At 40.3% G+C, this 27,402-nt stretch overlaps 1 protein-coding gene across 1 annotated transcript in view; it reads left to right on the plus strand.

Annotated features, from left to right (window-relative positions):
- DOCK3 (dedicator of cytokinesis 3) overlaps window positions 1-21,891 on the plus strand; it is a 208,404-nt gene extending 186,513 nt beyond the window's left edge. The window contains exons 40-52 of the mRNA XM_075052649.1: window positions 229-395; window positions 947-1,033; window positions 1,480-1,659; window positions 2,656-2,739; window positions 4,015-4,131; window positions 5,382-5,503; window positions 7,109-7,244; window positions 7,811-7,892; window positions 13,624-13,742; window positions 14,707-14,794; window positions 18,298-18,420; window positions 19,031-19,113; window positions 19,622-21,891. Of these exons, the coding sequence (XP_074908750.1) occupies window positions 229-395; window positions 947-1,033; window positions 1,480-1,659; window positions 2,656-2,739; window positions 4,015-4,131; window positions 5,382-5,503; window positions 7,109-7,244; window positions 7,811-7,892; window positions 13,624-13,742; window positions 14,707-14,794; window positions 18,298-18,420; window positions 19,031-19,113; window positions 19,622-20,128 (1,895 nt within the window). The 3' untranslated portion in view covers window positions 20,129-21,891. The remainder of the gene's footprint in view (window positions 1-228; window positions 396-946; window positions 1,034-1,479; window positions 1,660-2,655; window positions 2,740-4,014; window positions 4,132-5,381; window positions 5,504-7,108; window positions 7,245-7,810; window positions 7,893-13,623; window positions 13,743-14,706; window positions 14,795-18,297; window positions 18,421-19,030; window positions 19,114-19,621) is intronic.
- The last annotated feature ends 5,511 nt before the right edge of the window (window positions 21,892-27,402 follow it).

Consider the following 27,402-nt stretch of genomic DNA (forward strand, 5'->3'; position numbering starts at 1 on the left):
CTGTACCCTCAGGTATCTTCCTCTTTGGTTAATCTGGCTGTGAGGTAATGTAACTCTGTAGACTCTCCTAGTAGTGCTAGTCTAGCGTTCTGTTGTTTCACTTGCAAAAGAATGTTAGAAAACAGAGAGAAGCGTGACTTTCTGAATTCACCATCCTGTTTCTTCCCACAGCAGAGACAACTTTCCTGTTTGATGTCCTTTGGCTTTCTTTGACTACATAATTTACAGATTTACAGATCTATGCAGTGACTCCCATCCCAGACAATATAGATGTGCTGCAAATGGACCGTGTCCCTGATCGCATAAAGAGCTTTTACCGAGTCAACAACATCCGGAAATTCCGCTACGACAGGCCCTTCCACAAAGGCCCAAAGGACAAGGAGAATGAATTTAAGGTAGAAGTAGTGAATAAGACGTGTTTAAGTGTTAAGCTCCTCAAGGTGAATACTGTCTTGGTATTTTATGCTGATACAGCCTTTCAAGTAATCCTGATTTGATGGCCAAAGATACTACAGTAACTCAAATAACAAGTAGCTACTGAGTGCAATGGTTACACACCTGACCTAATTAAAGCATTGTCCAGTTAAAGTTGAGTTATTTTAGTGCCAGGAGAAATGCATTTTGAAGCAAGGATGGGGTTTTTTGTTTGGCTGCAATTTTTTTCTTACTGCCATATATGCCCACAATGTCATCTTGGTTCCCATGACAGAACTGGTGGTCAACCTTTAAAAATTAATAGAAATGTTGAATGTGCTGCTTTAGAGCATACTGAATTCTGGGTTTGTTGTTCAAGTGGCTTTCAGCATGACATTCTGCAAAGTAAGTTAATGCTTGGGACGTTAATATATTCTTTTCTGAACTTTAGCCCCTTAGCACCTGTAGTAAGAGTACAGATGATGTGACTGTGATTCACTGTATACCTCACATCCTCAATTACTCTTTGCAGAGCTTGTGGATTGAACGTACCACTCTGACCCTGACTCACAGTTTGCCTGGGATCTCTCGTTGGTTTGAAGTGGAGAGAAGAGAACTGGTAACATTCATAGTTCCTGTAACTGGGGTTTGAAATCATGAGTTACTGAGGACATGGAATAGGCAACTTAAATCTTGCAGTGTAAAATGATGAAGTTTACCAATGATTAAGTATGTCCTTTTTCCACCACTGAGTCTAAATAATTGCTGAATGTAACCAGGGGAATTATGTGAGGGGACATGACAGTATAATGGAGACAGTGCCAAAAAGATGGAATAATTGCATTGTTGCCATGTTTTCAGTATACAGAAAGACGTTATCGCAACTCAGTGACCTGAAATACAGCGTTGCCAACAGTAAAGTTTGTTAATGTAGCTAATTTTCTACAAAGCAGTAAAAACTGAGAGAGATCACTGAACAATCCTAGAGTATCATTTCCTTACAAGGAAGATAATAAATCTCAGTGAAGTGTCCATGGAATTAAAGTATATTTTATTGCCTTTGAGGTTGAAGTAAGTCCTTTGGAAAATGCCATTCAAGTGGTTGAGAACAAAAACCAGGAGCTGAGAACACTGATAAGCCAGTACCAGCATAAACAAATGCATGGTAACATTAATCTTCTCAGCATGTGTCTGAATGGAGTGATTGATGCAGCTGTTAATGGGGGAATTGCACGATACCAGGAGGTAAGACAGGCTCTGCTTCTGAATTTAGTTTCACCTTTTTTAAATTTTATTTCCATTTCTATTTCAAAGAGAGTATGACTTAATAAGATAAGAAATTTTCATGCGCGTTATCTAGATGTGAGGTTAAAACCCCTACTTGGTTATTCTGCATCAGTGCTTGCCTAGCCACATGTCAACAGGAGGATCGAAAGCTGGAGTCGGGATATCACACTGAAGTAGGTACAGTTGACAGTGGGGTTTCTCAAGAATGAAACTTGGCTTACCTGGAAATCCTCAATTGGCAGGTAAAAGAGTGAAACAGATTTTTTTTTTATACTGCTTACATTACAAATCCATTTTGCAATAGAGGCAGTGGGACTCATGGTAATTGAGACTGACTGGGCCTGTAATCAGGGAAAGGCACTAATTCGTGCTACTCAACCATTATCTTTGCTAGCCTAATTTCAGACTCACTGTAACCCTAAAATCACCTTATATGCAGTATGTTATCTGTCATAATCTTTGGCAAGCTGTTACTTAAACTCCACATTGCAAAAGGTAAGTCTAGGGTGAAATACTGAAGAATGGCATCAGCAGTCCAGGGGTGTGGGACACATCTTCCCTACAGAGCTGTGAAGAGAATGCTCTACATGCTTTACATTAGTTATCACTTTACTTGCTTAATTCCTTTAACTTAGGCACTTACGTGGATGAAACTATATAAAATTCAAATAACTGGATGATACAAAGCTTAGTGGTATTCCTCATCACTATCGTATAGGGAAACTTGGTCAGATTCATGATTCAACAGAATCATCTAGGTTACTAAAACTGTATTGTAGCTTTACCTGGATCCTAGAGTGCTAAATGTAATAAAATTGAGCTGCTGCCTTTAGCTTAATATATTTAGTTTTCCACAGATTTTTGGACCTTTTCCTCTCATCCTTTGACACCAAGTTACAATGAAATATCTTCCGGTAAGCAGAAGGCTTTTTTTTTTTTTTTCTTTTCCTACAGGCCTTTTTTGATAAAGATTATATCACAAAGCACCCTGGAGATGCAGAGAAGATCACACAGCTCAAGGAACTCATGCAGGAACAGGTACTTTTTTCAGATGCAAAAGGACATTGCTACAGTGTCTGGATTCATCAGCAGTCAGTCTAACATATCAGGTCCAACTGATCCATTCAGAAGCAAAGAATTTTGGTACAGAAGACCTAAAGTACATTTAAACAAAAAACAGGGGGGAGACAGCCAATGAGTTTATGAACAGGCCATTCACCTTATGGGACATGAGGTGAAACTCAGTTGAAAGTACATTAATTTTGTTGTCTCTGTTTATTATCCAGTAGACATCTTGCCACATTTCAAGTCTGCCATTCATTTTTGACATTTTGAATTATGTCTTCCCAGAAAACTTCAAAGATAATCAGAGACAGGACAGGTCAGGCTTGAGACTAAACTGGCAGAGCTACATGGGAAAACTTAATGCCTATTTATATTATCTGCAGTTTTATTTTTCCGTGAAACATCTTGATAGATAAAGCTAGCTGGATGCTTTGATGGGAGTGAAATCAGCAAATCACATCCCTCTTAACTGAAAGTTTGGCAAGATATACTCCATTAAACAATGTGTCCAAGTCCGAGTAGAGCTACTAGGCCTGTTTCTTCAACAAATCACTTAACTGCGTTTCAGATTTCCCATCTGTAAAATAAAGATAGTGGTTATCTCCCTTCAATCCTCAAGAGAATGTCTGAAGATTAATTAGTCATTGTTTGTACAGACTTTGGATCGTGTAGGGAATTATATACATCTTAAGCCTGCTATCATTACTATTTTCTTTCATCTGAGACCTTATATAATCTCTTTCAATCACTAATATTATATTTTTGACATTTGAAAAAGTGACCTTTAAAAATAAATAATGAGCAAAGAAAGAGTGACTACGCATGCCACACTGCCACTGGTTGGCTGCATTATCAGAAACTCCTTTTAGTAATGTCTGTTGGCAACTTTGACCCCTTCTTTGACACTGGGTGGAAGGAATTTTGTCAAAATGCATTATCTGTGTGAGGATGTAATGCTGTTCACTCTGGAGAAGAGAATCAATCTGGTAATTTTTTACAGTTATCTCTTAACAAAAGTAATCCAACATGACATAAATGTACTTGTCTCACACTTAAAAATACTTGTTAAAGTATTATGAATTTGCCAGGTCTCCTAGGCTTGTTTAATTATCAGCAGCCTTGTAAATGAACTGTGGCATATTTTACAGTACTTTCTTGCACACTGACAGAACTGCAGGACAGGCTTCTATTCTATCTCTTAGACACAATTTTAGTTAGGTTTGTGATGTTATGTTTTCTTTTTAACAGGTACATGTCTTAGGAGTGGGTCTGGCAGTCCATGAGAAATTTGTACACCCAGAAATGCGTCCCCTGCATAAGAAACTGATAGACCAGTTCCAGATGATGCGATCCAGTCTGTACCATGTAAGCTGACAGTCATTTTTCCATTTTGAATTATTCAGAGTTATGATTAAACTTCTATCAGTTGCAGTAAGGTTCACAAAAGATCTGGGCTGATACAACATTGATTGAATCTACTGGATTGCCAAATTACCAAAAGAATTCTTGATCTTTGTGCAAGAAGGAAGTCCTAGTAAATATGTTAACTTAGCCTTTAATTTAAACTAGAATTAATATTTTTATGTTTTGTTGTATCGCAAAACAATTGTAAAGCTTAATTTTCAGTTACTGTCTTACATAGCAGAAAATTATGTAAAACAGAGGAAGAAAGATTAACAGAAATTGTTAGGTATTGAGGTCTTTGAAAGAACTGCCGTAATATAAAGTAGCATGACATGGATTAGGTCCTCCAGAAGTGTTTTTATATAAACAGTGACAGAAATTCCTGTTAGTTACATCAGACATCCAACTCTGGTGATGAGGACACACACTATTATGGGTCTGTAGTTCCTATACAGTCAACAGAACTGCCTCCAGAGTATGGTTCACACCACCCGTTATATACCAGAAGTACAAATATCATCCTCTAGGAATGATGTCTTTCCTTCTATATGTGCACTGCTGTACATTGGTATTCTGAGACAATTGATACTTGAGACATCTTTGCCAGGTGGGTCTCAGAAATTTGCAGTGCATTCCTGGTATAGTGAAATCTTTATGGATACCTAGACACTTATCTTGAACATTACCACAACCAAACTAAAGGATATCTTTCTATAATGTAAAAGAATTATTTGAAATATGTGTGTTAGCACTTCTAACTTGAAGGCTTTTTCCTCCGTATTTAGGAGTGAACACTATGCAAGGATGGCCAGAAGTAACAGCACCAGAATTTTAAAATACAGCCTTCCTTTTTTAAAGCAGATGAGATCCGTACAGGTCACAGTTGCCAGTTTGAGTTCACCACCTTTCTTGAAAGTTTGGACAAGATCTGTATTTTTGAGTCTACGTTTCTTTTTTGACAAATGTAGGTGGCTGTAATTTGGGCCACACTATGCCTCTATTTTCCTCCCAAATTCCTGAAATAGTGGCTAGAAAATGTCATTGGAAATAAGCATGGAATGGGGTTGTAAAGCACTGAAGCTCTTTATCCTGTGGAAATGCAGAATAACTGAGGATAACTGTAGAGAACATTGAATCAGATCAGGATTTTCCTGAGAAGAAAGCTTGTAATTTTCTGTGACCAACTTAGCTAAAGTATGTTGACTTTGCAGGAGTTACCTGGTTTGGATAAGCTGAGTCCAGCCTGTTCTGGCACTAGTACACCACGCAGCAATGTTCTGGTTTCGCATGGACCTATGAGCCCAGAGAGCATAAAGCTGATGCATCGACACAGGTACCCTATTTTTTTCTACTGAAATATCTAGGATGTCTGCACACTGTTGCATTAAGATTCAAGGATCTAAGAAGTGGTTAACAGTACTGCAAGAGGAGCAGGATGAGTTCTGGCAGAGAGCCTTTCGTCCTCATTCAGTGCTAATTATTAAAGTTTGAGGATTGGAATCAAAAAGTTGAGAAAACCAATTTGCAGCAAATGCTGAACACCTCCAGGTGTTACTCCATCACTTTACTTGCTGTAGAGGCAGAAACACACATCTGCCACTCAGATCTCCATATTCAATCTGACTTTGGAGGTTCCAACTTCTCCTACTTCTCTTATGCAAACAGCAAATAAATGGGTCCTTATCTACCATAAAAGGAAAGTTTTATTGCTTGTTGTAGAACCCAACTCAATATGTACCCATTTTTAAGCATCGAAAAAAAAAATGTTCACATCATTGTTTTTTATAAGTCTGATCAAATCAGATCCCAGATACAAGAAAGGCTGCCAAGGTGTTTTGATCAGAATACCAAAACATGGCTGAGCCTTCACAGTAACATCTGAAAATGTGGATGCTTATTAAAACTGAATACCCATCTATAAAAACTGAGATCATGATTGAGGATAAAAATTGTGATTTTCAGGGCTAAACAGTGTTTTTGTATCCAGCCAGAATTGCTTATTTGAAAATGTACATATCCATGCCAGTATGAAAAACAGTGACAGAAATGTCACTGAAGTTATGAAATTTTAACTGTTCTTCCGTGTTTATTTCTCTTGGTGGGTCTACATAGCTCAGCTGTTTTTAAAGCCCGGCATGAAAAGCTGTGGAAGCTTGGTCTTGAGTATGTGAATCCAGGATGGTGACATTCTCTTTACTATTAAAACTGAGTAGCTCTTATACTACTTCAGTGGCTTCGCAGTTGACAATTGGTGTCTGGGTGATAACATCTTTTGCTCAAATTCCTCACTTTGTAAAGCTTTTTTTAGTTCTTAGGGCAAACTAGGGAGATACTATAGTGTACAAAATATCTATTTGTGTATGTGATTCAGAGTGATAAAGAAAAAATTAATTTTATGAGTGAGATCAGCATGCAGCCTGCACACCAGCTGGGCTGTATCGATTTACTGTCAGCTACAAAGTTGCCTTGAACTGTAAGGCTGAGGCCCAACAGATGCAATAAGGAAAACCATATTTTGACCTGTGTGTCTCATGCTTGGCTTCCTTTGGAATGTTTTTTTTTTAAGCTGCTCCCACTCATCGTACTTCAGCATTAAAAATGAGAATGGTTCAGAATGTTCTGTTATAAACAAAACAAATAGGCACCCAGTGTCATGATGTGATGTTAACCCGGCTTTGGATTCTGAAATTCTACATCCTACATACTAAGTCGTCTTACATGTAACCTTATTGTCACTTGTTTCATATTTACTCACAGTTATGGATTTGTTTAAGCTTATTTGGCCTGATTTTTCAAAAGTGTTTGACATCTAGAGGTGACCTAAAGCAGTAGGTAACTGTAGGTACTTACTAGTGTGGCAAAAATCAGGCTTCACAAATTAAAACACAGGTTCAAAAAATAATTATGCCCCTGTTCTGTCTCTGTTTTTTTTTTCCAGCCCACTGAACTTGCTTGGTTCAGTCCGACACTCATCGTCCTCTCTGTCGTCCCACACCTCCAGTGAAACAGGAAACCTGGTTATCCTAACAGACAGTTCTGTGGGGGAGACTGCTGAGGATATGTACCACATGCAGGTACAGCTCGAGCACCGCCAGAAGCAGTTGTTAGAAACAGCACTGAACGTGCTCTGGAGGGTTATGCTTAGGAGGAGTACGCTTTACCTATGCACGTGCTTGGATCTGTCCTGTGGTATTTTTCTCAAAGAACTGAATAGGTAGAATCTAACATCGTTCAAGAAAGATGACAGAGTAATTCAGCTACGTTTACTTTGGGAAGAATCTTCTGTATTTGTACAGTGAAGGTTGACACTGTGGTCCAAGATCATACTGTTGCTTTCAGAAAGTGAGGTTTTAGTTGGCACGTTACTTATCTGACCTGTTCAACATATGCAGTTAGTATGGCTCTTGGTTTGTGGGAGGGTGAAATCACTCCCACAGTCCTGAGTGGACATTAATAGTGGCCTGCACTGAAGCTGTTTCCTAGACAGAGGCTACACTGGGTGATCTGAGACAGGTAAATATCTAATGCACTGACCCGCTCAGTTCTCTCTTGATGATTTCTCTGCCTCCTGCAGCTTGTTTACCCTAACTCCAGGTACCAAGGCTCAGTCACCAACGTCTCTGTTTTATCCTCGTCCCAGGCTAGCCCTTCCACCTCAAGCCTGAGCTCTACTCACTCGGCACCATCCCAGATGATTAACTCTGCCCCTTCCAGTGCTCGAGGTAAGAATGGATGGGCCCAAATGAAGGGTTAACTGGACCTGCAGGCATCCGCTAAACTGGCAACCCTGTTGACTTATTGGTGAAAGACCACCTACACTGAAATATACCACTGTTTCTCTCTTGGAGCTGTAAATGCCTCTTCAAAAATTATTTATTAAAAAATGTTTTTCATTCTCCAGAAATGGATTTAATCATTTTTTCCAGCAGTATTTGGAATGTATCTCTAACACATGCTGGTTTCAGGCAGTTGAATTTCATAATGATTTCCATTGTTCTGCCACAAAATTGTGGCAGGCAATCTAGAGGGAAACAAGAATAGTCTTTGGTACAGTACTTAAGAGAGAGATCATGAAGACAAAGGCAAAAAAATCATTTTACACATTTAATGAAATTATGGCACAAAAAAGAACTTGAGGCGGTTTAGCAGAAATGTATGTATACAAAAGCAGATGTATACAATGACTGTTGAAAGGTATGAATTTTAAGTACTAGAGCTAAAGAAGGGCTTCCCTGATGGGAAATTCTTGAAGAAAGGAAAAATGTAAAAACAGACTCTAAGGGTACTTATATTGCCTTTGCTGTTACAGTAGCTGGTCTTGATACTGCTAATCATTTTCTTCCCAAGCCTCAGAGCTGAAGTAAAACCGCTCCATGCAATCTCCTGACTTTGGTGACTTTATTAAAGTTGGGGGTTTTTTTCCCCTCTCATTTTGGATTCTCCATTGCAGGTTCACAAATTTCTACACTGCTTTTCACAGGCATCTGAAGGAGGTGTCCACAATATAGTCAGAGATAGAAGCTGATAATTTAATTCTTAGCCTGTTTTCCCATACAGGGGAACTCTATGTCTCCTTATGGACAGAGAATACAGAGAAGGGCCCTTTCCCTTGGGCCAGCTTGGGGGTTTTTTTGCTCAATCTTGCACTAAAATCTTAATTGACTGGCTGTTGTTACGACACAGATGCATCAAAGTGATTTACATGAAGGATCAGATGGAGTAGGAAGGTGAGAAGTGGACATCTTCAAATAAAGGCAAATAGCTTCACTTATTACACCAAGGGCTGGAAGGAAGATAATGACAATTCAAATAGTAAAGTAACCAGATGAAACTAGCATAATGGGAAAGGGAAGATGGAACTAAGTACAGGGCTGTCATGTCAGGAAGACATCCTTAAATGGATTTGCTTCAGCTGGCATGTGAGGTCTGAATCTTTTGGGGGATCTGAGGGGTTTTGGTGCTCATAGTCTTTCAGGCTATTTTCCACTTTAAAAGTCCAGTGCTCGCAGTGACAGGCTGTGACAGTCTTTCTGAGCTTGATGACTTCACAGCATCACCAACTTCCCTCTTTCCTGTATTCTTTGCTGTTGCTTAGAAACCAAAGTGATAAATGCCACAAAGGGTATAGTGCTGATGGATGAGCCAACAGCACCTCCCAGAGATGAGAACTAGACAGTGTAAATGACCACAAATGAGGAAACAATAAGAGAAGTAATGATTTTGAAAAATACTTCAAAATATATATATATTTTATTCTTCACTCTTAGTAACATGTTTTGACAGCCTATGATACAACATTTCTTCTCTGCTAGTTTTGTTCACTTTAAGTTAGGTCAGCACAGCATTCAGACATTACCTGCTGATTATGGGATTTCACTTCTAGTAAAGTCCCAGATGCTCTCTGTGTTTCACAGTGTGCAAGTCACAGTTCTGGTTATTACAACACCACTGTCTGGAATGGAGTTGTTTGTAATGAGAAAAGCCCTTACATTTAAGTTCCACTGTGGTAATACAGCTTTGTTTTTCTCCTTGGTGATTTTTCTTTTTGTTTTGTTTTTTAATTGGGTGAATTTGATGCTTGTGAAAATGAGAGACCAGTATCACTGGCTGGAGCAAGGTACTTCACAAACATTACATGTGCAGCTCTGCCAATGCACCTCTATCCTTTTTTTTTTTTTTTTTTTTGGTATTTATTTATATTCTTTTTAATTTAGTGCTGGTGAAAGGTGCTGGATTGACAACACTGGAGGCTGAAGCCCTCTATTTATCCACAGAACAGATACAGCATGGGCGGCAGCCATGCAAGCTTCCCCACGCTGCCCCCACCAATGTGCCTCATCTCTGTCCTGGAGGGACCACCTCTAGAGGTGAGAGGATAGTTCAGTCACCATGACCCATCCGATCCCTGGCCTTTCTGCTGAGACTGCCAACAAAGCTACGATAGTCACGATGCTGCAGTTAACCACTTTTCAGATGGGAAGTATATGAAGGCCAATAATTCATTTCGTACACGCCACCTAAATTTATCAACTTAGCATCTTTGTCACCTGTGGCTTTAACCTGAGCATTGTTATCTAGGATTTCTAGGTTTTTGTCAGATGTTTAAATGCTTCTCTTATGGATTCAAACATTAATGTAGAGGTAAAAAAACACTATCCCATTATCCAGATACTTATACTACCTTCTCTGTTTAACTGCAGAGTCCTTTCTGGACCTCAGCTACTAGCACTGTTCTGAAGAGGCAGGTATCTTTATAACATAGATTAGTTCCATTAGTGACCAAGGGAAGCCATGGCCATTTGTATTAAGAATCCAGCAGGAATTTTAAATCATGCTTGCAGTTCTCCACTTCCAAAAAATTACCCTTTCATTGATGTTTAAAACAGCAACACAAGCAAATTATTTGGCTTGTCCAAAGAAAACAATAATGCCTTTAATCCAAAAAAATTTTTAAAGGATAGTCAGTAAAAAAGACAGTAAATTAATCATTTGATTCTATCACTGAACAGCACATTAAAGCACCAAACCTAACACTAGTTATAATATACACAAGTTAGAGCAAAAGCCTTAAATAGAATTGTAATCAGAATACAGTAAGAATTTTCTAACTCTGTGCTAACGATAAAGACATTACTGGTTACTCTATTTTTCAGGTTAACAAGCATGCATCTTTCAGTTTTCACCTGGCTTGACCCTTGTGTAGCTTCTTCCCTATCAAGAAACACTGTTGTTGTATGGAGGATCAGTAAGAAATTCAGAGTTTGTTTTGGCTTCATTTGAGGTGACTCATGAGGCACTGCTCTAACCTTACTTGAGTTAAAAGATTATGTAAGCTGATGTTCGTTAAGCAGAAACTGTAACACAAAAAGGCCTGGAAAGAGCTAGGAGCGGCTTAGGTTTTTTTTCAGTGATTTCATATAAAATATGGTTGGGACTCCTCCATGCACTCTAAAAGTAACTCCCACTTGACACTTGATGACTCACCTCTTAAGGCAGCCCTACTGCTTCCTCAACACAGGCCCCTTTTTACGGTGTAGAAAATGAGTCCTGGTGTCTTATTCAGCACTTTGCAAGAACCTATATACTTACATTAAAAATTTCCTTCTTAATGCAAAAAAGTTATGATTTGGTTCAGGAGCAAACTGTTTTCATAACAGTAATGAAAATCATGAATCAGGAGAGAAGATTCATTGTTTGGAATTTAACTACATTAATTTTCAGTTTCATTCCTTAAAATGAGTACTTATGACAAGCAGATTAACATTCTCATAATTAAAAAAGAAAAACTACCTCTGGCTTCAGCGTAGGTTTTCCTTTCTCATTAATAGTACATACAGTGCTGCACACATCAAGTGTACCAAGCTACAAGCTAAAAGGAATAAGCCCTGATACATGCTGCAGCATTTTTTAGGGCCACTGGCTGCTCTGGAAGCTTTTTAAAGCTCTTTTTCACCTTGCCAGTCCCTGAAAGGAGCCATGGTGATTGTGCTCTCTATCTGTCCAAAGAAGCAGGTCTGATTATTAATAAAAGCTGCAGTTATAGCCACTCCTCTTGTGGCCCACAACTCAGAAGTATCAGTACTTAATTTTGTTTGCAGACTGGACACTTGGCATAATCTGTTACAATCTTTATAGCCATAGTTATTTACAAATTTAGGGTACCAAACAGAAGAGCTGTTTTGTAAACTAGACTCTACCACCATATTTAGCGCATGTGGGATTTTTCAGGTCATGCAGTGCAAGGTCTGTGGAAACTATAATCCCATATGAACTGATGGCACACAGAGGTGGTTTGCATCTTGGATATAAAAGAACAAGGATGACAAGATAAATAAAAGGGAAAAGTTTACAGTCTAGGTTGTGCTGTGATGCAGTTCTGGGCACGCCTAAAAGTTCAGCATCCTTACATTTGTCATGCAGAAACAGGACTATCTGTGATGTGTGAGTAAAAGAGACTCAGCATAAAGCGTTAACACTGTGTTTTCCAAGCTGATGTTGTATATAAGAGCAAATAATGTTGTCTAATTATGTTTCTGTTTTATGTCTGGGGAGAAAATGAGTTCGGAACTAGAATGCAGATACTCTGCAGCTGTTCATGTCGGGTTTGGGGTGTAGATTAATCTGGGATCTGCCACCCCGATGGAATTGTTGCAATTGTAGGACCTTATCCTCCTGCATTCTGCTGGACACATTGTTCCTTCCACTGTGTGCTGAATATCAGTCCCAAAAACTGCATGTTTGCTTTTGCTGGGGTAAAAGCTGCATTAACCAGCACCAATGCCTTTGCTCATACGTTGGAGTGCTGTTCAGGTAATGTGTGTGGTTGTGGAAAGTCTGCAAAAGGGGGCATGTATTCCCCAAAAGCCGGCATGGCTCTGTAATGCGCTGTGTGCTGCCATCTGTTAAGTGCGTGTTTGTGACGCAATGAAATAATCAGTGCAAATTAAAGCTCACTCCAGCAGCTTCAGAACATCAATTCCTGCCTAATATTGTACATCCCAAGGGATGCGTGTATCAGTAGTATCAGACTTTAGGAAGTCATTAATGAGAATCATTCTTCTGGCAAATCCATTGTCAGCTGTTGCATATCAGAAGGCATATTGTTACGTGGCACTCATCTTGAAGGACATGAGTCCCAAATAATTCCATGCACCAGGAAGCTGTTTACAGGAAATACCCCAATATCTTAAACGACAACTATACAGATAACTAATAGTTAAGTGAAGCATATTCCTACTATATAACTCTAAGCATTGGTAAATTTTCTGTTGTCATAAAATGGGTCAGTATACCAACACACTCAGTAGTAATCGTACATTGCCCAGCGGGATTATAAGCAAAGTGCCACCCACATTTATAGAAAATTCTGTTTATTATTGGGTTTTGGTTTGCTTTAACAAAGATGAAGCTAACCAAGATATCACCAACTAAATGGCAACACCTCAGACTATCTCTACCAGAACTGAGGAATGAAGTAGCTTCCCATAGCTTCCTGCTTTAACTGAATGGTGTATCTTAAGCTTTTACCCCTTTCTTCCACAATCAGTCCTAAAATGCACAATTTTATGGCATTTCTATAACTCTACAATATTTTATGGGGCAAGGGAGCATTAGGCACCATACAGCACAGCTGCAGCTAATTCCACACAGATGCCCACTTTTTTTTTTTTGTTTGAAGAGGAAGCACTTTGCAACATACAACTAGGGATGCATACATCTTATACACCTTACATAGTTATGTCCTTAATTGTATATAACAAGCCAGTTCTTATTTCATCCTCGTGCTATGCACCCCACCAACAGTTAGCTGCTTAGTGGGCTCAGCACCATGTTTTCTTGAGTCCTGTAAGATCATCCGTCTGAACAAATTGCAAAGGAGGACTAGATCACTGGGCATGCGGAGACATGGCTGTTGTTTGTCATGTGTACGTGATTATTCTCACTTGTTTACAGGCTCTCCCTCTCTACCAGATAAGTACCGCCACTCTCGGGAGATGATGATGTTGCTGCCAACCCATCGGGACCGACCTAGCAGTGCCATGTATCCCACAGCTATCATGGAAAATGGACAGGTAGCAGATCTAATTTCGTTTATGTCAGTTCAACCACCTGAAATGGTAACTTTATTTTTACTATTTTTGACCACCTTAAAGCTTCACTTTTTATTTTTGGAAAGCACAGCAACTTACTTAGGATCATTTTCAGAGGCAACACAGAACTTTTCATATTAATCGCCCCCTAGAGCCACCCACTTTGATAGTCAAGTGATACAAATTGTAATGACTGTTAAAATTGCAGATATGCCCTGTGAAAATGGACTCTTACTTCCCAACTTTATCATGTGAGCCCTGGTCTACTGCAAGTAGTCATACCATTTTATTTATTCATTTTTCTAGAACCATAGCCATCCTGCATTCTAGCCTCAAAGTTGATTCTAAATAGCTTTATGGTGATTTCCAGAGGTATCAAAAACCACAAGAGGCTGAAGTAATAATATATTGATACAGGGTCTCCAAACAAATCTGTGCCCACATCTACTACTTTCTCTGGACAAATTGAAAAATTCAGGGTGTGCCTACATGTAAGCATTTTAATCTGGCCCTGGCATCCTTTTGAAGGGAATCTCCTGATCATGCCCACTTATCGCACATCACTTCACATAAGGTAACTGTCTCAGAGCATGCAAACTCAATTCTTTCAAATGAAACCAAAGCAAAAGGTAAACTCCAGAAGGGAACATGATGCAGTTGACCTGATAATGGGCAAAAGACCAGGCTAAAGCCAGTTTGAAATAACTCCTCCAGAGAACACAAGCAGCATGAATTGTGTGTCCTCAGCACTGTTACACTCTAGAGATCCACTAGTATTGCACTGCAGTACTTCCTAATGTAGATGCAGCCTAAGGTTCCCATTAATTTTTTTAGTTAAAAAACTTTCTTTGCTTAAAAAAAATGAACAGAAAGCCCTAGGGTTCTGCACCAGCTGGTCTGGTTGTTTTTTTTGTAACTTTACTTTGCTAACTTTCTTCTCCCTTAGCCTCCAAATTTCCAGCGCGCCTTGATCCAGCAAATGATTGGGCCTTGCAAACCTTGCAGTGATCCCAACCTGTCTGTAGCTGAGAAAGGTACTCTTTTTCCTTGTTAGCATGCATGCTTTCTAAAATATTATTACTCTGGTCATGCTACAGCAAGTAACGAATAGGCTTCTATTTCCTGGCAGAGTGCATTCTCTTACATTTTTTTTTAATTAACAGTTTAATTAACTGGGCTTTCTGCCAACCTATAGTCATTTTGGATCATTCACAGAAGGGTGGAGTTGCACAAACCTCTTTATTTCAGAAAGCTTTCTGAGTTTAGCATTTTGTTATTGAAACAAATCCTGCAGCCTTTATCAAGAAGAACATCCAAAGCAGCAAATGAGAAGTTACATGAAAGAAGAGTGCAAGCTTTCGACCATATTTTTAAATAATGAGATATACTGCTTTTTTTAATACGCATTTGTTGCTCAAAATATTAACTTTTCTCATAATCCCTCTCTGAGGTAGTTTTATATTTATTTAAATTTATCATTAGGAATGTATGCTTTTTTAACTCATTGCTTTGAAAAAAATAGGCAGAGCCCCTGCAGAAAAAAAAACGTGAAAGAAGAGAAAGAGTTTGGTGTAAAGAAAAGTAGGAGTTTGTGAAAGGGGTGCCATGGACAAAGCGATGGGCTCAAAAAATTATCTGAAAGGCAGCATTCTGAAAAAGCAGAAGAGGGCAAAATTCATGAATCAGAATCTGAGACAAGGAGGCTGCCTAAACAAGCAACAATCATGTGTATGGCCGGGAAAAATGGTATCTTAAAAGATTTTTATGGCCAGGAAAGACCATCGCAACTCTGTAGTCTGACCTACATAATGCATTCCATTAGACTTTTATCAGTATTTTTGTTTCAGTAACTGTGCCCGAAATAAATTGTATCTTTTTGAAAAAAATCCAGATTTTATTTTAGAACTTCTAATAAATCAGAATCCACTACTTTAACAATGTGCCAGCCTTACAGAGCAGTACAGATTGAAACCAAAAGCCAATGTACAGTTCTGAACAAATGGCAGAATGATGACAGTAACGAATGATGACAACAGAGAGTTAAGACTAGGGAGTGAGGGATCAAGATACCCATCTTAGCCGTGTTAGTTTGAACTGAACATACGACAGAGGTAGTGAGATCTTTATACTGGACAGGAGGAAGATCTGGAAAAGGAAGGTAGATAAATATTTATTACCTGTCTAGGAAAAGTGCTCGAATTTGTATTTGTAGGTGATATTATGCAAGAGTATAGTATACAGTGCGAAGAGAAGGAATCAAAGACAGAATCCCTTCCAGAGTGCCAAAGAAGCCATAAAGACACAGATGATGTGCAGCAATTGTTTTTAGGGGATAGTGTGATGGGAATCCCAGCTCTTCAGCCATGTTGCTAGGATAAATGCAGTTACAGGCATTTTTTGCAGCCCTTGAACCCTCATCATTCTTTTAATTTAAGTCAGGATGCCATCTGCCTTGGTTTTTGTTAACAGTCATGCCCCATGAATTTACCCACCCCCTTCCTTGCTGTGTCAGAAGCTCTGCTCAGTAATTCTCATTGACAGCAGGGTGACGTCAGTCGCCCAGAGCAGAACGTTTCAAATGCAGCTTCCCTGCTAATTAAACTTGGCCACCAAGCCACTGAACACTGTTATGGAGAGAGAGATGTGCTAGGACAGAGCACCAGGAGCTCCCTGGTTAGGTTCCTCCCTGAAGTGTTTTGGATAAAACACTGGTTTTAACAGGCAGCAGCCACTCTCCAAAATCATCTGACCTTAGGATGATTTCCAGCACTCCTAAATACTTAAAAGGCCATGAATGAGGAAACACGGAGGAAGTATAAATGGATTATGCCCTGGGGTACCATATTCTCTTCTTCACATTCTTCTACTGCATCTCAGTGTTTAAAAAAAAAAAAAAAAAAAAACCCAAAAAACGAACAACCAAAAAAAACCCCACAAGCACAACAATCATTTTACAGGCCAAGCAAATCAGGTTTTGTTCTGTCCTTTTCACTTGATGCTGGTATATTGCAGGAAGGACTAGTGAGGCTGGCATCATTATGCATCTTGTCCCTCTGTTTTAGCCTTTTGACACCAATTGCAGTAGTGCAAATTAGAGCGCTCTGGCATGTGTGTAGGGGTGCTCAGAAAATTCATCTGTAGCCACATTACTTGTGTTGAGAGATGTAGCCCTTAGTTTGAACCTGTTCTCTGTCAAGATACTTTATGTCTTCTTTGTATGCCTTACTCAGTTTGAGGGTCTCTCTTTAAAAACATTTACTTCTATATTTTTGTAGATTTTGTTCTGTCTTATGAAGCTGTTACTTTGTGATCTTTTTTACTTTAGGGAATTTAGGTCTTGAGGAGCCTGTGTTCATGCTAAGTCATGAACTAAGGAGAAAAAAAAAAAAAAACAAAGAAACCTTTCAAAGTCATTTTAGAAAAGAAATGCACCAAAAATGGCTGCTGGCATTTTAATTAAGGAGAAATCCTCTTCAGATGTCAAACTCCATGTTTATTTCTCCAGGCTTCCATTTTCCAAATTGAAGATGGAACCAGCTGTTTGTATCTCAGTTTTCTTTGGTAGGCTCATTGAATTACTTTGTTTTCCTTTTTTTCTTTTCTTTGCTAATCTGAAGAAATTGCTTATTTGTTTTTAAATAAACATACAATTATTGCATGTCTATCTTCTCAGAATAAATCAAGTCTTACAGTGTGTTTGGAAGAAAGGAAGGTGCATTTTAAATAATGTTTAATAATGACCAAATTCTCAAGATCTTGAAAAATGCTCATGTTAGAAGAAGCTTTTAGTTCTATGAAAAAACAAATTCATGAAGGTCATACTCAGTATCTTCTATATGAGGAAAGCCTTCTTCTCTCTATGCTTCCTGATTAACAAAGACTTGATCTCTTCAGGTGATTTTGTAATACAAGGAGTCCAGACTGCTGTCTTTAAATATTTTGTGCTCAAAATTCTTGATCTACTCTGTAACCTAGTAAATCAGGGCTTTAAAGTCATAATTTCTTTTGTAACAGATTTAAGTGTGATTTCCCTTCATACCCTTTATTCAGTCTTCACTCAGCCACTGTAGTGCAGCAACAGGCTTTCATGTGTTTCATGAGGGTTCTGCCACACATTCCCTTCTGCTCTGTCATAATTTACTGCCAAGCAGAACAGCTCACAACTGAGATCTATCTGCTGTTCCATCAGTGAGATTTCATTTTTACTTCCTCACTGGTTTGCAGAAAAAAAAAAAAACACTAGCGGAGTTCTGCTGCTCTTCAAATCTGCTAGAAACGAGCTAAGGGGGTCATGGAGGGGAGATGGGCAAACTAACACTACGATCACCTAACTAACTCTCGCTTCTGTAACAAAGCAACCTATAAAACTTAACACACTGTAGACTAGACAATGTCTTTGTATGCCTTCAATCCTACCATTCACCAAGTCCCTATAATCTGTCTCTTTACTGCTAAAGAGCACACCGGAAAGCCAGTCCTCCTGGCCCCACAAACTCCCCGTTATGTTACCCAAGTTAAATCTGTTTCAATCCTTCAGCTGTGCCAGCAGCGCCCAGTAGCTGGAGCCTAGACAGCGGAACCAGAGAGGCCCTTCCATTCCTGTCTGCCCACGTTGGGAGCATCTTGGCCCCACCAGTGCCTCCCCGAAGCCTGCCCCATGGTAAGGAAATGCCCAGTAGGCTTGCTGCGTAATGCCTGCAGTCATGCACAGATAAATCTAGACCACCTGGAAGCTGACCTTAGCCTTTTTTCCCCCTATTAAAAACAATCAGAAACAAAACCCCAAAGTCTTTCCTGGTCTGCTAGGTTAGCACTGGACAAAGATTTCAAATTTTTTTTTTTTTCTTAAATCTTCAAATTTTTTGCAGTCCTTATAGTAATATGGACTTGTATCTATTTTGGGACTAGAATTAGGTGTGTGAGTGTTGAAGCTTGGCCTGGCTTCTTGCCAATGACCACCTTCAGCAGTAATTTAAGGTTACAAAGCTATTAAATGAAACTTCAAATGTTCATTGTTTATGAGCCTGTTGCCTTGCCATGAGATCCTTGACAACAGGGTGGGTGGAAATCTATCACTGCACTTAACTTCTTGTTAGCATTTTGTGTGTGTGACAGATGCATTCCACAGTATCTATCAGAAAGGAAGCCCTAAGTTGGAGTGGAGTTATCAGCATTTGGAGCTGCTACCTGGCATTAGAGTCTAAAATCCCAGCTCTTTTGCTGCAGTGAGGCAGCACAAATCTGTGTTTCTGATCCTTGTCTCCTTCCAGGACACTACTCACTGCACTTTGATGCCTTCCATCACCAGCTCAGTGATGCTCCTCCGGCACTGCCTGCAAGAACATTGCGCAAGGTAAAAAGGAAATGGCAGGAGAGCAGAGAGGCATGTAGAAGGAAAATAATAGGCTCCTGAAGGAATCCCCCTCCTCCACTCCCACCAAGCAGCTTTTGAATACGGAAACACTATTTTTAACATGCTAGTAACTTACACGTGAGAAAATCCACTGAAAGCTCATAGCCTATTCCAGAGTCGAATTCTATAGAAATAAATTCCGCATGTTGTAGGCCCTTCCATTTTCCTTCTTTGCATGATATGCTGTGATTTCAGGCACCCTGATTATCACCTCAGCTACTGTTTCTTTAACAGCTCTGGTGTTAAGTGCACTTGTCTGCCCACAAGAGGTACTTCCACACACATCAGTGAAGTGCACATATAAACAAACAATCACTGACATTTTGAACACAAATGGAACTGCACCATTGTTAACATGACTGTCAAAAGTTGAGATGCGGAACAACACACAAGATGCGGTGTTGCCTCTGTTGTCAATTTTAACTTGGTTTTGTTTTTCTCCAAACAGTCCCCTCTTCATCCTATCCCTGCATCACCCACCAGTCCGCAGTCTGGTCTAGATGGAAGTAACTCCACTTTATCCGGCAGTGCCAGCAGTGGTGTCTCTTCCTTGAGCGAGAGCAATTTTGGACATTCTTCTGAACCACCTCCTCGCACAGACACCATGGATTCTGTCCCCAGCCAGGCCTGGAACACTGATGAAGATCTGGAGACACCCTACCTCCCTGTCAGGTACAGTCTCTCTGAGCCTGATGTCCTAGAGTCGCTCAAATCCCAGCCATGCCGAAGCCACTCTGCTCCATCTGGAGTCATTCCTCAGGACACCATGGACCCTCCTGCTCTACCCCCCAAACCTTACCACTCCCGGCTGCCAAACATGGAGAACGAGGAGGGAATGATAATTGAAGATGATGACAAACACCGCCCATTGCATCGTAAAGTGTCCCAACCAGTGAGTGGTGGAAAGGAAGAGCAGGCCAGGGTAGCATGGGAGCATGGCATCAGTGAGCAGTAGGGACAACTCCTGGCAAGCAGCTCACATAGTCATTCCTTCTACAAAGGAGAGATAAGGACTCGGAGAACAGCAAACCGATTTTCTACTGCCGCAAGTTTATGTCTGGAGCCCACAAAAGCAACTGGGCCAGCATGGGAGGTTGCTGCTTTCCTTTTTAATTTCTTTTTACACCTTTCCGTTACGTTTTTTAACTTTCTGTGCAGTGGACAGTTTGTTCCTTCTGCAGTTTCTTAACCACATCGTATGGCACACAAGCCATAGAGACTTGCAGAAGCTGAAAAATACAATTTTAAGCAGAGGGTGGGGAAAGGCGGGGGGGAATGTGGCAAGTTCATTTTGAAACTGCTTTCCTCCCAGTTCTGAGACGCACATGAGTAGAAGCAGTTGCACTAGGGACATATTTCTTTGCTGTACAGAAGTGAAAGCTCATTGCTGAAATCAGGGATTCTATGAACTGTCAGGCTTGAAGGTGCATGAGCTGCAGGCAGTGGAAAGATGGCAATTCTAAGAAGAAATTGGCTCTTTTGAGAGCAGGATTGTACATATCTGTGCAGTGATCTCCCTGCATTGGTTCATAGGTGCTGAGGCAATCTAACCAGTGCTGATGCACTGATTTCCAAGATATCATTTCCAACAAACTCTGCCTCCTCTGTTTTTTATGTACTGTTTGATTTCTTAAATTTTGCTTTCACTGGCTAAACCAACCTGCTTTCTCATTGGAACCATATGCTATTCATCTGCACTACAGAATGAGAGGGGTTTAGTAGCCACTGGAGCTACAACCTAATTGTAGGCCTTTCCCATGCCCAACTTTGGGCAGGCTGTTGACACCAGCATTTCTGTTCCAGTTTAAAAAATAAAACAAAAACAACCAAATTGAGTTTCTCATGCCACAGCTGGTTAATGACCCAGCCAGTAAAGAAAAGGTGGCTTAAATGCATCATATTCAACAATCCTTGCCTCAGGGCTGAACATCACAATCCTCACCAACTTCCATCACCCAGGAGCTGAGATTCATTCCCTGTTAACATAATGTCCTCAGTCCCTCCCAAAAACTCACTACAGCTGGTGTGCAGAAAGAATCTCCATTTCTCACAGCAGACAGAAAAAAACCAAGACTCAAGAAATGCCCAGTATATAGTGTACACCCTAGAGTCAGGGATCTTAAAGGCAACCTGTAAAGAAGAAATGTTTGTTTCCTCTTTTGCTTCTTTAGAATGTATAAAGAAGCTTTAAGAGCTTCTTCTCTCTCTTCTGGAAGGTTGATTTTTTTTTTCTTTTCTCCTCAAGCAGCAATACAGCCTTTCCCCCCACACACACCTTTTTTTATTGAGAGGGTCCAGAAAGGGCTAAAGAACCAACCCAAAACCAAGAAACAGAACTATGCACAGGTGAAGACAGTACAAGTCTGAACATAAAACAAGCCTTTTAATCAGTATTTGCTTAGTTCAGTACATGACAAACCAGGAGAAAAGTCTGTGGGTAACAGAGCCAAGATCTGTTCTTTGAAAAGAACACTAAGAAATCTTTTATTCCTATTTTCATATTTTCCAAGAAACTTTCAATCAAAAGAGTATCAAGTATTTAATGTTTTTAGATGAACAAGCAATGTTCCTTCCTCCTACCATGCCCCACACACATTTTAGCCTTTCTTATAACCCTTTCCACCTACAGATTGCAAAGCACACTCCAGAGGATGGTAACAGTCCACCCTCTTTCTTACCACTGAAAAATCTGAAGCACATTCAAATAAGACTTACCTCCACCAAATAAATTAGTGTCAGAAACAGGAATAGCACTCAACTTTCATATTGAATTCTTGCCCTAATCACTCAGTTTTTCATGCTATAAACAGCATAAAGAAGCAAAAAAAGGATATTCTAAATCTTTTACAGGTCACCTTTAGCACTACCTCTAAATACAGTGACTGGGTGGAGTACGTTGCTTCTGAACTCTACTAAAGATGGTCTGTCTGGGCTCAGCAGTCGTATGAAGGGGATTTTAAGAGGATTTGTTTATTTTCTTTCTCAAGCTCTAGCCCATGCAAAACCACTGAGTTACAGATTTGTTTCTTAAATGGCCTGTTTGGCTGGAACAAAGTCTCTCTTGCTTCCTCTATTTTGTTACTAACACAGGCTGCTTGTAATCATTATATCCTTCACACTTAAGACAATGATAATAAAACCTGGCCTATAGTGGATGTTTCATCTTTAGCAGGAAGGAGACTCTTCCAATGCTAGGACAGTCCTAAACGTTAATGAACCAAGCCAGATCTCTGGTATAGAACACATGTATGAAAACTCAACTCAAAATTATGTTTTCGGTAAAGGGTAAGTCAAGGTAATTCCTTAGAAATGAATGAAATATTTTTCACATATGCTATTCTCCAATCTCACTAAGACTCTTCAAGTGAGGTTTTTAGGAGAACCAAGTATTCAATTCCATCTCCCCTGCCCCCTTCTTGGTTTTTTTTTTTTTGGGCAGGAAGATTAAAAGTAGTAAATGAAGTGACTTACTGAGCTTCCTTATTGCAAAAAGACAGCAGGTCTTGCAAATAAAACTTTGCAAAACCAAGAATGCAACTAACATGGGACTAAGTCCCAGTCAGCTGGAAAACCTGCCCACTGGAACTCTAATCAGTCTCTCAAAACGTATCATCCTGCTCTGATTAGAGACATTGTACAACAGCAGTGAGTCCATTTGGGAAGTCTGACATTACTATGTATTTGTAAGGGTTTAAATATCAATCAGATGATGTATACAAATACCTAGTTCACAGCAGGTCCACACAGAGAAGGACAGAATAAATTGCTGAATTTACCAAATTTAAGCCTCTCTGGAGTTAAATTTCTGTTCTGATATCTACCAAATATTCTGTCTCCCTTTTCAGTGCTTGCCTTAAAGGGGGCAGAAGATTGAAAGACTATTACTAAGATTAAGATTATGTGAATGTTGGAACTAATACTTCTTGGAACTAATACTTTTCTGTAGGGTGAGGTGTCTTATAGCTAAGTATAACTCCAACATCAAGCTCAGTCCTGGAGTAGGTGGAAGCAACAGCAGTTGTTGCACTTGCCCAGCAGGATTTGAAGATTCCTTGTATAAACCACAGCAACAGGATGTTTTGAACAGGACCTTGTCATTCTATACTTGACTCGAATTCAAACTTAGTATGTACTTGCCTTCACTGGGTTTTCTTTGTGTAACAAAATAGCATGTGCATTCCTGAGAAAATTGGTGGAATTCTGCTACAAATCTCTCCATCGTCAGTGTACCTGCTGGCCCCATCTGAAACAAAATTGAGAAGGAACTACAGTAGTAGAAGAAAAGCAATTAAAACAATTTCTCTGAATCCTACAGTTTTTTTTCCAATGGTTGGGTTGGGTTTATTACTGCGTGCAAGACTAAGATTCTTTTCTGTCTTTTCCTCTGTTTGGTTTTTAGCTTACTTACCCTTTTTTAGGTAAGGGATATTGCATATCCCTTCTGTGGGAGAATCAGCCAAAACTGGGGAGGCTGGAGAGAGCAAGAGCCTTTGGGAAACAAATTATGTGATATTTAAAATTTCCTCTGATCATGCTTCTTTGTAAATACCCCCATTTGAATGCTGTGTATTTGTACAGGAAATTGAGCAAAAAATGTATAGATTGTGATGTCTGACTGGTATTCTGCCCTGTAAATGTGTTTTTAACCTCTGGCATTCTGTGCTTATTTAAAAAAGGCAAAAACCTCTAACCACTTCTCTTTTGTGTATTCATGTTTAAAATAAAATGAAAACAGCTATCTTATCTATAATGGAAATCAAATTTAAAAGGAAAAAAATAATTTGTACAAGTGTCCTAAAGGTACTTCATTGTATATATTGTGATAGCATGTTTCCAGAACCAACAAATAAGTGGTGTGAATTTTAGATGTAAATATCTGCCGTTTGTTTTGGGTTTCTTTCCCTTACCCATTCACTCGACTGCTGTGATGTGGAATTAAAGATTAATACCTGATATTAAAACAGTACAGCTGTATGTTCATTGCTGTCCTCCAGGCAGAGTTATCCTCAGGCTGCTCCAAACATTCACAAGGTGTATGGAAACAGCCAACGCTTCCCACTTCGTGTGAATGAGGAAAATGGGGGGCAACCAAAAGGACCTTGTGGCTGTTATATGTGGTGAGGGAAGAGCTTCCACATTATTCTTAGCTGACAGTATGCTACTTTATTTAATATCAACTTCTTAAAGCAAGCATCAGGCATGCCCACCAGCTAGTCTAGTCAGTTACGTCAACTTCCATGACACATGCAACAGCCCAAGACACAGTTTTGAGGCAATACTCAAGGTGCAGGAGACAGAAAAAGTAACCCATTTCTCCCATCCTGTCTTGATGAACCAACAAAAAAATTATGAAACTTCTCCCAAAAGACATTTAGCAGTAAAATATAATAACAGTCTTAACTTATGCTGGCCATGGGGTGTACATAGACTGCCAAGCCATCCTTTTCATTAAGTACATACCACATACAAATACTGAGAAGAGAAACTGTAACAAGGTCCTTCAAAGTACATCTAAAATATCAAAATGTGGCTTAGCTAAAGTGTTCATCCCACACCTGACAAATGTCTGTATAAATCAGACCCTTTGAGACTATTCCTATCCCAACTTATCAAATCTTAAATATTTTTTTTTCTTCAGCTAAAAAACATTTATTAACCAAGCACAGGAAATAAAAACTGTATTTGGCATAACAGAAGATGTGTAAAGCCCTCAGCTTTAAACAAGAGTTTAAAAAAAATCTTATCATTTCTGTTAAAACCAACAGAACAATTTTTCAGCGTAAGTCAAATATTTTAAGCTAAGGCAGCACTAGTAAGATTGAAATCTAAATACCACATTCAAATACCTCTCCTTATCTAAATAAGAAACCTTCAGCACAGTTTCAATGTATAACTTGTGCAACTCAGTATGAATTTCATTATAACGCTGATAAGAGGCAAAATTAAACCTCTAGAAAGGACTATAACCTAGCCAATAAAGATTCAGACCTCTGCATAAATATGCCTCTATTTGTAGACTCAACAAACCATGGACACAGACACACAGTGTTCAGAAGGATTTATATACACCCACACTACGTTATAGCCCACTGCCAAGAGGTCCTAGCTACAGGTCTTCTCTTTACTATTATGAGACAATTCACATATCACTTTCTCCCTTTTCACAGGCTTTACCACCAAGGCCACATAAATTAAAAACAAATTTGGAGTAGTAGTTCTACTACACCTCAGCTTCTATTCAGCATTCATTCACAGCAGTACTGCATTACATTTTTCCATCAAACTAACCTGGTTTCACCTCCACCATGACAGAGCACACTTCATTGTCCTCAGAGGCTAACACCTGAAGCTGAACCCCTTTCATCCACTGATAGCTGTACATGGATTTGCAGTCTCAGGTGGCAGAGCCAGCAAAGGTCCAGCCCACACAGCAGGCTCACCATGACCACACAGCTTCCGCCGTTTACATAACTTAAACTTCCCAACACCACCAACTCCAACCCCCACAGATCTACCAAGCCCAATTAACTCTCCTGCTCACTCCTAACATGCCACCTTTGCCCTGTTAGCTTGTGGTGATTGGTTGTTCAGCCTGGAGAAGAGAAGGCTCCAGGGAGATATTATAGCAGCCTTCCAGTACCTAAATGGGGCCTACAGGAAAGATGGGGAGGGACTCTTTATCAGGGAGTGTAGTGATAGGACGAGGGGTAGTGGTTTTAAACTGAAAGAGAGTAGATTTAGATTAGATATTAGGAAGATGTTCTTCCCTGTGAGGATAGTGAGATACAGGACCAGGTTGCCCAGAGAAGTTGTGGCTGCCCCATCCCTGGAAGTGTTCCAAGGCCAGGTTGGATGGGGCTTTGAGCAACCTGGTCTAGTGGAAGGTGTCCCTGCTGGGGCGGGGCGGGGGGGGGGCGGCGGCGGCAGGGATTGAACTAGATTATCTTTAAGGTCCCTTCCAACCCAAACCATGCTATGATTCTATGATCTCTTCTTATGAGACCACTATTTAAGAGCTGATCATATTCCAACAGCCCCCTGAGCCTTACCTTGCTCACATCGTCCCTTCGTACTGTTAGCCCACCAAAACCACAAACTACGGGAGCTCCCAGCACAAACCCAAAACATTTATAGTTACCTCGTTCCTTTCCTCTTTCCCCCCCCCCTTTCCCCAAGTAGAGCATTTTTCAGCTATAGAAATTGCCTGGTTAGCAACAACCTCAATCCCAACTTTGGTGGTTATCAATGGGGAAAACAAGCAAACCATTTAAATGCTGGAATCAATTTCTGCTTCTCTCCAACAGCTCCCTCTCTCTAACCATCACCCTTTTTCTGCATGCAAAATTGAAAAGGGATGTTCTATTTAGGTATTCTTTAAATTACCCACCTTTCTCTCATTCATTCATGCCCAGATACAATGTAATAATGCCTAGCCTTCACTGTAAAACCACCCATGGCCTGAAGAATAGAGTCACAGTCTATACAGTCACACACAACTGTATTGGGTTTGTGTGGCAAGGTTTTGGTAGCTGGGGGGTTACAGGGGTGGCTTCTGTGAGAAGCTGCTAGAAGCTTCCCCTATATCTGACAGAGCCAAGGCCAGCCAGCTCCAAGACAGACCTGCCACTGGCCAAGGCCAAGCCAATCAGCAACAGTGGTAGCATCTCTGGAATAACATATTTAAGAAGTGGAAAAAAGTTGCTGGGGCACAGAAACTGCAGCCAGAGAGAGAAGCGAGAACATATAAGAGAAACAACTCTGCAGACCCCCAAGGTCAGTGAAGGAGGAGGCGTACCGGAGGAGGTGATGTCCCTGCAGCATGTGGTGAGACAGCAAGCTGTCCCCCTGCAGCCCACAGAGGTCCACACTGGAGCAGATCTCCACCTGCAGCCCGTGGAAGACCCCAGGCCAGAGCAGGTGGGTGCCCGAAGGAGGCTGTGACCCATGGGAAGCCCGTGCTGGAGCAGGCTCCAGGCAGGACCTGCAGACCCATGGGGAGAGGAGCCCACGTTGGAGCAGGTTTTCTGGCAGGACCTGTGACCCCACAAGGGACCCACGCTGGAACAGTCTGTGCCTGAAGGACTGCACACTGTGGAAGGGACCCACTCTGGAGCAGTTCGTGAAGAACTGCAGCCCATGGGAAAAGACCCACATTGGAGAAGTTCATGGAGAACTGTATCCTGTGGGAGGGACCCCACACTGGAGCAGGGGAAGTGTGAGGAGTCCTGC

This window comes from Buteo buteo, chromosome 21 (genome assembly GCF_964188355.1).
Source record: "Buteo buteo chromosome 21, bButBut1.hap1.1, whole genome shotgun sequence".
NCBI classification, from domain to species: Eukaryota; Metazoa; Chordata; class Aves; order Accipitriformes; family Accipitridae; genus Buteo; species Buteo buteo.